This window comes from Anomaloglossus baeobatrachus, chromosome 6, assembly GCF_048569485.1.
Source record: "Anomaloglossus baeobatrachus isolate aAnoBae1 chromosome 6, aAnoBae1.hap1, whole genome shotgun sequence".
NCBI lineage: Eukaryota > Metazoa > Chordata > Amphibia > Anura > Aromobatidae > Anomaloglossus > Anomaloglossus baeobatrachus.
The window spans coordinates 440,754,077-440,766,694 of NC_134358.1; the positions used below are offsets into that span (position 1 = coordinate 440,754,077).

At 41.9% G+C, this 12,618-nt stretch overlaps 1 protein-coding gene across 1 annotated transcript in view; it reads left to right on the top strand.

Annotated features, from left to right (window-relative positions):
* The first annotated feature begins 236 nt into the window (after positions 1-236).
* TRIM71 (tripartite motif containing 71) overlaps positions 237-12,618 on the top strand; it is a 116,453-nt gene continuing 104,071 nt past the window's right edge. Inside the window, exon 1 of the mRNA XM_075316641.1 lies at positions 237-1,090. Within this exon, the coding sequence (XP_075172756.1) occupies positions 299-1,090 (792 nt within the window). The 5' untranslated portion in view covers positions 237-298. The remainder of the gene's footprint in view (positions 1,091-12,618) is intronic.

The following is a 12,618-nucleotide window of genomic DNA, read 5'->3' on the forward strand; positions in this document are numbered from 1 at the left end:
GCTCCGCCCGGGAACATGCTGCACGGCTGAGCCGCCTCTGCCCCGATCGTGCTGCGCCCGGGAACATGCTGCACGGCTGAGCCGCCTCTGCCCCGATCGTGCTGCGCCCGGGAACATGCTGCACGGCTGAGCCGCCTCTGCCCCGATCGTGCTGCGCCCGGGAACATGCTGCACGGCTGAGCCGCCTCTGCCCCGATCGTGCTGCGCCCGGGAACATGCTGCACGGCTGAGCCGCCTCTGCCCCGATCGTGCTGCGCCCGGGAACATGCTGCACGGCTGACCGCTTCTCTCCCTGTAAATGGCTTCGTTCCCGGAGTCCGACTTCCAGCTGTGCCCCCTGTGTAAGGAGATGTGCGTGTCCTCTACCCCCATCTCCTCGTCCAGCTCGTCCTCCTCCTCGTCACAAGCCTCCAGCAGCGGCAGTAGCAGTGGCGGCAGCCTGGGCTCCGCTCCCCGCAGGCTGCACGTCCTACCTTGCCTCCATGCTTTCTGCAGGCAGTGCCTAGAGGGGCACCGGAGCCCCGGGGACTCTCTGCAGCTGCACTGCCCGGTGTGTGACCACAAGGTACTGATGTCTGAGGCTGGCATGGATGCCCTGCCCTCCTCCACCTTCCTGCACCTCAGCAACCTGCTGGACGCGGTGGTGGGAGCAGCCGAAGAGCAGCAGAGTAACGGGAGCCGGGCCGGGAGCTGCGGGGCCCGGAGACAGCGGCCCCGCTCCGCTTCGTGCTCATCCTCCAGCCTCCTCCGCCGGGCTCCCGGCTGCCAGGCTGCCCCGCGCTGCTGCTCCTCCTGCGATGACGGGAGCGGGGCCAGCTCCCACTGCATGGAGTGCCAGGAGAACCTGTGCGACAACTGCGTGCGGGCACACCAGCGAGTGCGGCTCACCAAGGAGCACGTCATCGAGAGGTTCCCCGGGAGCCGGGCGGCCGGCGGCATCAGCGGCACTGCCTCCCCCTGCAACTCCGCGGCGTCCAGCGCCGCCACTACCTCATCCTCCTCTACCTCCTCGCCCTACCAGGGCACTGCCTACTCCATGCTGCCCGTGTTCCAGGAAAGGCTGTCCTACTGCCAGCAGCACGACGAGGAGGTGAGTCCAGGGCGGGCACATGGGCATCTCTGACATCTTTCAGGTGGCCACATGGGCATCTGACTGCCATCTCTCAGTATGCCAGGGCTGACCCATGGGCATCTGACTGCCGTCTCTCAAGGCTGGCACATGGGCATCTTGCTGCCATTCTCTAGTTTTCTCCAGTGCTCACCGTCCTGGCACATAGTGTTAATTTGCCAGCCAAAAAAAATCAAATTGATGCCAACTATATAGGTATCACCCAGTGCAGTGTCAGTTTTGGGGATTGTGAAGCCCTGCTCCCCCTGTCCAGCCTCAGCCCAATGTAGGGGAGATGACTTCATATTGGTACAAATATCATCTTGTCGCCCATTGTTACATTTTATTTACCTTTCCTTTGTTTCTAATTTGACAAATAACATTGTATCATGTTTACATAAATATTAGACCTCCTTCTGGTCCTTCTTAATGATTGTTCCATGTCCTCCCTGATGATCGGTTATAATGCAGCAATATTTCCTGTGATTTGTGCTCGGATATTTGCCGACTGTTATTTGGTTTCTCGGTGCTGCATTGTATCAATGTTGCTTTTCTTCAGATGTCCTTATTTTGGGTCGGGCTCTGTCATTGGACCCTATCTCCTTAAATATGAAACTTTCTGATTGTCGGTCACTCATCTATACTAATAATGCTGGGAGGGGGATGTGCTCTTATGTATTGGTCCCAGCAGACATACATTTGATAGTCGTCCCCCCCCCACACTCCTTATTTAGCCTTTCATAAGAGTAATTTATTCTGTATTGTTTGTGTGTGGCCCAGGCAAAAGCAGGGTGGCTGTGATGTCAAATGTATCCCCTCAAATATAAAAAAAAATTGTTTAAAAGATTTTGTCTTCTTCCTCTCAAATATATACATTCCGTGTCTGTCTGGATCCGTAGCGGCCAGGTATCGCCTGCTGCCCCCTCCCCTGGTTACATGTACAGTGTATACAGTAGGCGTGACTGTAGGGTGTAAATCCAGGGTTGTACGCTGCACGGATGTTATTTATTCCCACGTATTACTGTAGTATAAATGGCTTGCCTTTTATGAATGGTTTTTGCTCTGTTAAGGGTTAACAGCATTTCTATGCTTCCGTAAAAAATAATATACAGGGTAAAGTGTTTCTGGTTTCTATTATTTGTCGTATAAAGGTTCGCACTCACAATATCATGGCACGATTGTGTATTTTTTTTTTTTATTTTTAATGCAATTTCTAAATTAATAGTTTACTTGACTTCTATTTTTATTTAGAGGCTGTTTTGGATGTCCATGGACTAAAAGGTTGATTCTTTCATAATAATGGCTATATAAAATATTTAGTATTTTCTAAAGAAAGTGTTGTATTTCAATGTCCCATTGTGCTACTGAGCTGGGAGGGTCTGTATAGATGTCGTCTTTACTCCCTACACTCAATGTAAAAAATTGTGTGTGTGTGTGTATGTGTATATACATATTATATGTGTATATCATATGTGTATATATATATTAATATTAGGAGGTCAGTGATTATTTTACCTTGATATGGTGTTTATGGTCTAAAAAAAGTAAAATTTTATAATATATATATATATATATATATATATATATATATATATATATATATATATATATATATATATATATATATATATATATATATATATATATATATTATAAAATTTTACTTTTTTTAGACCATAAACACCATATCAAGGTAAAATAATCACTGACCTCCAATATTAATGTTCAATTCTCGATTTCCAAAACCTTTGAAATATCATTTCCTACATGTGCAGTCAGATACAAGTGACTTATTTCCTTACACAATATAATTTTGTAATATTTCCATATTTCAATGTGTAAAGCAATAGTTACCCGTATCAAACAGTCCTCGCTTCTCTTTATGCATTAGTCATGACATGTGACGACCAGAAGCCTTAAAATTACGCCCCGATGCGACCCTATGCATATACATTGCCTAAATATTTAGATCATATTTTATATATGTATATAAGGGAAACCTTTGATTTCCGGTTGCTTGTGGTGCCAGTATGCACTGTACATCTGTTGATTTGTCATCTGTCTCTGTCCCCATTGAAGGTCTCAATCTAATTTTCCCCTTAGATTAGGCTAATAGGCAATTTCATTAAATGAGTCATTTTCGGAGTGTGGGAGGAAACCAGCATTTATAGGAAATGCGCAGAAACGCTGAAGACAGGCAACATTCATACAGTCAGATTGAGCTGGCTATATTACATTTGCCCAACTCAAGTGTTTGCACCTTTCCTATAAATACTGTTTTTTTGTTTTTTTGGGTGGTTGGGATGGGGGTTTTTCACACTCTCAAAAAAACGAGAATTTCCTGAAATTGGCCTAATCGAAGAGGTAAAGCGGGGGAAATCTCCCATATCTTTAAATACAGACTCTAGGCCACATTATGATTTCTGTGATTTCTATCCATGTTTTTACAGATTTCAGCATGTATCCATTGTAGTCTGTTGTTTTTTTTTTTTTTTTTTTAGACCAAGGGGACCAGTAAAAAGCATGTCTGTTTTTGACCTGAGTCACAGATGAATATTACCCATAAAAGTCTATGAAAAATCACTGACCGCCCACATTGTCATCCGTGTGTAATCTGTTGACTGTCCATTTTTAACATTGAAATTGGGAGGAGACTCTTCCAAATTTTTATTTTATTTTTTATTTTTTTTTTTTTTACTGATGGTAAAAACTCAAACACTGATTAAAAGCTGGCTAAAAACGCTGAAAAAATATTTAAATTTTTTTTTTTTGTGTACCAGCAAAATCAGTGACGTCTGAACTTGGCCCTAGTGTCCCCAATATCTGCCCTGTGCTGGTTTATGCACCTATACAACTTTTAGTGGGCACATCTGCTTAATTGTAAGACGTTGTGCACACACAAGACTTGACGTGCCAACTGGATTTGAGGATCATTCTCAATAAGAGTAATGAGACTTCATAGTCACTGAGATTTCTGCAGACCAAGGCTGTTTGAGGTGACTACTCTACAAACTTTTCACATTCCGCAGAGTATTGGGGTATGTTCACACTGTTTTTTTCTGCAGCAAAAAAATCTGCTTTCAAAAAACAGTTTTGCGGCTTTTTAGCTGCATTTTTGCTGTCATTTCTCTACAGTACATGTTTAAAGTTACTCTTTCACCATAAAAGCAGAAAAAAAAACGGTGAAAGAATTGACATGAGGCTGCTTTAAAAAAACGCAGCAGTTTTCAATTTCAGTTAAAAAAAAAAAAATCTGATTTTTGTAATCTCAATTTTTTGGTACCAGAAAAAGCTTTTAATTTGCATGGAAAAAAAAGCAACGTGTGAACATAGCCTTATAGTTCCAATACATTGCATCCACACACCACATAAATTATAAATCCGCCCAGAATTTGATCTGCGCTGAAGATTTTCTCCAGAGGTTTCCCTCTTTGCAATGTATAGGGGAAATCCTGAGCAAATCTGCTTAATTTATATCCCTGACTGACTGGTTATGGGAGGAGTGGTCATGGATTTTCCCTGAAAGTCATTGTCCATTCTGCCTGTAAAACCAGTTTGCAGTGCCATTTATTACCTACATGCCCTTCAGCATTTCTGTCCAGATAATGTGTCTCTAAAAAGGAATTTCAGTTGGGAGTCCCACACCTTTTTTTTTTTTTTTTGGTCCTGGATCGGATTTAGGTACAACTTGTGTAACCTGTCCATAATCTAGTACATAAGATTATATATATATTAACCTAGCAAGAATTAGTTGACTCCAACATACCAAACGAAAAATCTGAAAATTGGCCAAATATCCTTAAATAACAATGAAACAGAGGCTCCTGTCCATAAGAGCTTATAATTCACAAAGGGAGTGACGCCATGTGATTAAAGCGCTGTGGGATTAATGGCGCTACGTAACAGAATAAAATAAATAGGAATGGTACAAACAACAACTGAATGCAGGACCTTTTCTGATCTCTAAGTACTCTCATGAGTGTATGAATTGGACAAGCGCAATACGGGAGTCTCACATTGCACTCCAACCAATGTTATTAAGTGAGGAAGAGCAGATGGTCTTTCCCCCCCCCCCCCCCCCCCCCCCCCCCCTCATCCAGATTCTGGATGAGCAAAAAGTCACAGCATGCTGTGATTGTCAGCAAGAAATGTCACTCGCACTCACAAGTCTATGGGTGCGAGTGAAATGTCGACTGCACTTGGATGACATTCGAGTGCAGTGCGATAATCGCATCAGCTGACGATGGAGAAATGAATCCCTCCCTCTCCTCCACAGCTGTGATCCGATCGCCAGATCAGATGAGGTACATGACACTCAGACCACGCTCGCAGCAGAGCAGAAGCAGAGGGTCATTAGCATTTTAGATCTGATGCACTCGTATCAGATGCCATACAATCGCGTGAGCCCAGCTGAACACATACATACATACATACACACATACATACATACATACATACATACATACACACATACATACATACACACACACATACATACATACACACATACATACATACACACATACATACATACACACATACACACATACACACATACACCCATACATACATACACCCATACATACATACACCCATACATACATACACCCATACATACATACACCCATACATACATACACCCATACATACATACACCCATACATACATACACCCATACATACATACATACATACATACACGTTTCAGGAGGCGCTCACAACCTTTTATATTTTGGTGCCTGTGTCCAGGAATGGCAATCCCACAAGCATAGAGAAGAAAAGGACCAGCCCTCGGGTGTTCTGCTGAATTTTCTTTATTAAAGTTATTCCATTGTATCCATAGTATACTAAGTACACAATGGAATAATTTATTGAATAACGAAAATTAATAGGAACATCTGAGTAACTGTCCTCATGAGAGATTTTACACACATACATAGAAATATATACAGCTCTGGCAAAAATGAAGAGACCACTGCAAAATTGTCAGTTTTTCTCTTTATAGGTATATTTTTGAGTAAAATGTAAATGTTTTATTTTATAAACTCCTGACGTGTCTCTGAATTTCCAAGCAATAAAGTTTGTGTTTTCTGAAAATGAGAAATTATCAAAATAACAAAAAAGTAAATTGCTTTCAGACCTCAAATAATGCAAAGAAACCAAGTTCATAATCATTTAGAAACAACAATATTAATATATACTATATAATAATGTGTTAATTCAGGAACAGTTCAGAATTCAATATTGTGGATTAACCATGATTTTTAATCGGTTTTCATGCGTCTTTAGCATGCTTTCCACCAGTCTTTCGCACTGCCTTTGGGTGACCTTATGTATCTCCTGGTGCAAAAATGTAAGCAGTTCTTCGTTTGATGGCTTGTGACTATCTATCTTCCTCTTGATTACATTCCAGAGGTTTTCAATGGGGTTCAGTTCTGGAGATTGGGCTCGCCATTATAGGGTTTTCATGTGGTGGTTCTTTCATCTAGACATTAATTGCCCAAGCAGTGTGGCGTGGCGCATTGTCCTGCTGGAAAAACTGGTCCTCAGAGTTGGGGAACATTGTCTGAGCAGAAGGAAGTACCGTATTTTTCGGACTATAAGACGCACCGGACTATAAGACGCACCCTGGTTTTAGAGGAGGAAAATAGGAAAATAAAACTTTAGGCAAAAAAATGTGGTCATGACACACTGTTATGGGGCGAGATCTGCTGCTGATACTGTTATGGGGTAATGTCCCCAAATTCTCTACTAAGGTACCCCATCCTGGTAATGATCCTCCTGCCTTGTATATGATCCTGCTATAAACCCCCATCCTGCTCATATTCCCCCATCCATCCTGCTCATATTCCCCCATCCATCCTGCTCATATTCCCCCATCCATCCTGCTCATATTCCCCCATCCATCCTGCTCATATTCCCCCATCCTGCTCATATACTCCCATTCTATTGATATACCCCCCCATCCACCCTGATCATATATCCCACCCTGATCATATATCCCATCCTGATCATATATCCCATCCTGTTCATATATCCCATCCTGTTCATATATCCCATCCTGTTCATATATCCCATCCTGTTCATATATCCCCCATCCTGTTCATATACCCCCCCCATCCATCCTGTTCATATACTCCCATCCTGTTCATATACTCCCATCCTGCTCATATACTCCCATCCTGTTCATATACTCCCATCCTGTTCATATACTCCCATCCTGCTCATATACTCCCATCCTGTTCATATACCTCCATCCTGTTCATATACCTCCATCCTGTTCATATACCTCCATCCTGTTCATATACCTCCATCCTGTTCATATACCTCCATCCTGTTCATATACCTCCATCCTGTTCATATACCCCCATCCTGTTCATATACCCCCCCATCCATCCTGTTCATATACCCCTCATCCATCCTGTTCATATTCCCCCATCCTGTCCATATTCCCCCATCCTGCTATATGCCCCTATCGTGCTCATATACCATCCTGGTATATGGCCTGTATCCTATAGCACAGAGCAAAAAAATAAACATTTATACTCACCTTTTCCTCACTCCCTGCAGCACCGATCACATCTTCCTCTCTGGCACGCTGACCACACGTGTGTGTGTGTGGAGCCGTTCCCCTGCTGCATCGCGATGTCTTCCTGTCTGTGCCGATCAGCTGACCGGCACAGATCAGCTGACCGGCACAGACAGGAAGACATCGCGTGCTGCAGGGGGCCGGCTCCACACACTAGGACGGGTGAGTGCACTGATTCACTGCACCCCGCGCTGATAATGATGTGCGGGGAGCAGTGAATACAGCCGCACATGATCACTCCAGGCTGTAATTGCCAGGGGTGATCATGCGGACCGTCTCTTTACTATGTGCGCCTCCCCGCTCGTCCTCCCGCCCACCTCTCGCCGGCTTCTGCGCTGAGAGATGGGCGTGCATATCTAATGAGCGGGCCCACGTGGTCACGGCAGGCGCTGCTGCTGCCTGCTTGTGCTCCCGATGACCCGCTCCACCGCAGCACCTCATTCCCGGCTGCAGCACTATAGTCAGACCATATGACGCACCCCCAACTTTCCCCCAACATTTGGGGGGGAAAAAGTGCGTCTTATGGTCCGAAAAATACGGTAACTGTTTTTCCAGGAAAACCTTGTATGCGGCTTGATTCATGTCTTTCGCAAAGTTTAATCTGCCCAATTCTAGCCTTGCTGAAGTATCCCCAGGTCCTCATCGATCCGCCACCAAATTTCACAGTGGTTGCAAGAAACTGGCTTGTACACCTCTCCAGGTCTCCGTCTAAGGGTACGCTCACACGAGCGTGAAAATCGGACGAGTGCAATGCGAGAAATTCTCGCATTGCACTCTGACCAATGTTAGGCAATGAGTGCGAGCTGTTGGTCAGCTTTTCTCGCATCCAGATTCTGGATGCGAGAAAAGCGGCAGCATGCTGCGATTGTCTGCGAGAGCCGTATCCCTCGCACCCATTCAAGTGAATGGATGCGAGAGATACATCGGACTGCACTCTGATGTTATCCCAGTGCAGTGCGATCTACGCACAGGCTGACAGTGGAGGAGATGGGAGAATTAACCCCTCCCTCTCCTTCGCAGCGCCTGCACTCAGCCTCACAGCTGTGACCCGATCGCAAGATTGGGTTACAGTCGCATGACACCCGGCTCACGCTCGCAGCAGAGCCTGAGCCGGGGGACATTAGCATATCGCATCCGATGCTCTCGCATCGGATGCCATACGCTCGTGTGAGTCCAGCCTAACCATTAGACGACCAAGTATTGGGCAAAGCTGAAAAGTAGACTCCTCATTTTAAAATTAATTTACTCTAGAAATTGGGCATATTAAACTTTGTGAAGGACATCTGATTCAAGCCACATACAAGGTTATCCTGGAAAAAGTTACTTCCGTCTGCTCATTCAATGTTCCCCCAACTCCGAGGACTAGTTTTTCCAGCAGGACAATGCAACATGCCTCACAGCTAGGTCAATCAATGTGTGGATGAAGGACCACCGCATCAAAACCCTGTCATGGCCAACCCAATCTCCAGACCTGAACTCCATTGAAAACCTCTGGAATGTAATCAAGAGGAAGATGGATAGTCACAAGCTACCGAACAATGAAAAACGTCTTAAATATTTGCACCAGGAGTGGCATAAGTTCACCCAAAAGCAGTGTGAAAGACTGGTGGAAAGCAGCCAAGACGCATGAAAGCTGAGATTAAAAATCATGGTTATTCCACAAAATATTGATTTCTGAACTCTTCCGGAGTTAAAACATTAGTATTGTTGTTTCTGAATGATTATGAACTTTTATTCTTTGTATTATTTGAGTTCTGAAAACAATGGATTATTTTTTGTTACTTTGACCATTTCTCATTTTCAGAAAATATATACAAAATTTATTGCTTGGAAATTTGGAGACATGTTGTCAGTAGTCTATAGAAAAAGGGAAAAAAAACACAATTTAATTTTTAGTCAAAAAATCTGAAAAACTGAAAATTTTGCAGTGGTCTCAATTTTTGCCAGAGCTGTATGTAATCTGTGTAAAATTAAATATATGTAAATATTTTTCATATAGAAATATTGACATATATAATTTTACACGCATACATAGAGATATACTGTATATATAATTTCTGTGTAAAATTAAATGGGTAAATATATGAAAAATATTTAATTTTACATATACCGTACATAATGATGGAGAATATATATTTACATATAATTTTACACTCATAGAGAAAATGATAGAGATATACATCTATCTATCTATCACAAAACTGCTAAAACTAGATAAGTAAAAGGAAAAACAAACAAAAAAACAGTCCATATGAGCTTTTATCTTGAATTTTAGGAGGTTAACAATACATAAGATAATCAGTATGTCAGCAACAATGGGAATTGAAAATCTGATTGTAGTAAAAAGAAATGAGCCTCTTGTTAAAATCAGTCCAAGGACAACTTGATGTTAGGATTAGTGTGTTTGTGTTTGTGTGTGTGTGTGTGTGTGTGTGTGTGTGTGTATATATATATATATATATAATTATATACACTAATATAGATAGATATATGTGTGTGTGTATATATATCAGTATGAAATACAAAAAAGCTTCCTAAAATATACAATTGTACAAATATAAAAACCAAGGAATTTTCACAATTTTTTTTTCCTTGGTTTTTCTTTGTCTCATGGCCAGTGTGAACATGGTCTTACAAGTACCATGTATACCATCTCATACTCCGGCTCACTTTTTTGTTTTAATTGTACAAATATGCACATATTAATTTGTGAAAAATTGAAAATGGTGTGAATGCTGCTATGACTATATCTGTGTAAAATATATACTTTCTGCGAATATTGCATTATTTTAACCATTTTCTTTGTTACTCTGGTCCCTACTTTGGTGCTTTGTCATGACTTAATGTTACACGTGCCATTATTTATTCCGTTTGTGGAGGGATTAAACAAAATGGACTGAATAAGAAAGGGTCTATTCACACGTGGTAGAACGTATCGCCCCAGAAAAATCTGCATGTGTTAGCTGCAGATTTAGATGCGACTTTGCAATGCAGATGGCGACATTCACAGCTGGTCCCCTTCAAAATCGGCATGTAACATATGCAGTTCTTAGGGTAGGTTTGTCTGTGGAATAAATGCCATGTGGTTAATCTACCCTAAAGGCATTCTTATTACCCTTCACTGGATAAATATCATTGACAAATTCAATACATTTTCACAAAAACTTGAACTTTGTCTTTAAAACCATAAAAATCCCCCATGAATCTGGCCGTATAGTGATGAGCCTTGTATGATGAAGACCACCAGGACGGAAATATTGATATGTTGGATTTGTCATACAAGACTTTGTGGGTTGTCTTTTAGATTTTTTTTTTTTTTTTTTTTTTTAATTCCTTTTTAGGTTCCAGGTTTATCATTCTACTTGTTTGGAATCTGTATTTCACATTATTTGCCAGATATTTTACATATTAATTGTGCAGTGAAATCTATGACATGCCTGAAGGCAAACGGAGAAAAAAGAAACCTAGATGACTGGTCTGAAATGTAAACCATCTGTAAAGCTGGTCCAAGCTTTTACTGAACAAGTACTTATGTAATTCAGCCAGTGATGACAAAAATCTTTTGTATCCACGGCCCTGGAATGATCAAACAGAATGCATTCAAATTAATTTGATTAGTCACATTTTTCTGTACCTTTTTTTTTTTTTTTTTATTTTAAGTTGAGTGGTAGATGAACATTAATGTGTAGGGCAAAGGATATAGTTAGGGTATTCCAATCAAGATATAATTGTGGAGACTCTTAAAATTAGTGCTGGAGAAGAGTCGCCCATATTAACCAATCGGATTCCAGCTTTCAGTTTTTTTTTAAGCCCTTTGGAAAATGTGAGCTGTAATGTGATTGGCGCTTGCAGGCAATGACTATGTGAAGCAATATCATCATAAAATGCAGCAGTATGATTCTATTGCGGACAATGGTCCTATATAGACTATACCCTATAATGAATATCCCCCCCCCTCCCATTCCTTGTAGATTTGGTGCAGAAATAAATCCACAGCATATCAGTTCTTTAAGCTTTTTTTTTTTTTTTTTTGCAGCAATTTTCCACCCCAGAATGTATAATAAAATACAAATGCATAGAGATATGCAGATTTGGTGCAGAAGTTTCTGCATCCATATACTCAGCGTGCGCGCACACAGCGTTCCTATTGCCCTATTGTTGCTCTTTGGAAATATAACCCTAGTATAGTCACAACCCTGGCTTACAGTGACCCAACACTCCCAACATGTGTAGCTACATACTCTTCATCTATGGATAGTGGGTCACAGGTAGGGGAAGCTAGTTAAACCACCATGCAGTAATTTTAGGGTTTTCTTCCCAATAACCCATGTTATTGCTTGTATGTAATGTCTGGGACTGGTGCTGCTCCAGCGTTGTCAGTGCTGTCTGCAGGCGCTCATCAGTAGCTCCTAATGTGCTGTAGAGCATGTGTAACATATCACATGAGCTCCTGCAGACACCGCGCAGATATACCTGGAAATAGTCTATCCGGGGGCGAGTGTAGGATTTATTTTTCATAGGGCACTTAGATTTTAAGGTTTTTTTTTCTGTAGTGGAAACAGTCTTTAGATCACTGATCTAGACTTTGGTCCCCTGCCGCTATCATGTGACTTATTGAAATATCTTCACAAAACAAGGAATTTCCTTACATGTTCAATTTCCCCCATATCATGACTAGTAGTGACTGGTCACAAGACATTTAAATCTCCAAATCATGCACTTTATGGGAGCCCATATAAAGGCAGTGTCCAATGCAGTCAGGCTGCGGATAAGGATCTCCCGTCTCTCAATTGTTTATTAGAAAGGAGTTAAAAGATGGAGTGTAAGTGGTGGTTCCTTCCCGCACTGAATTACTGGCATTCTCTTACAGATGGACATTTCAGACTGTAATGAAACATGAACATCAAAAAACCGAGAATATT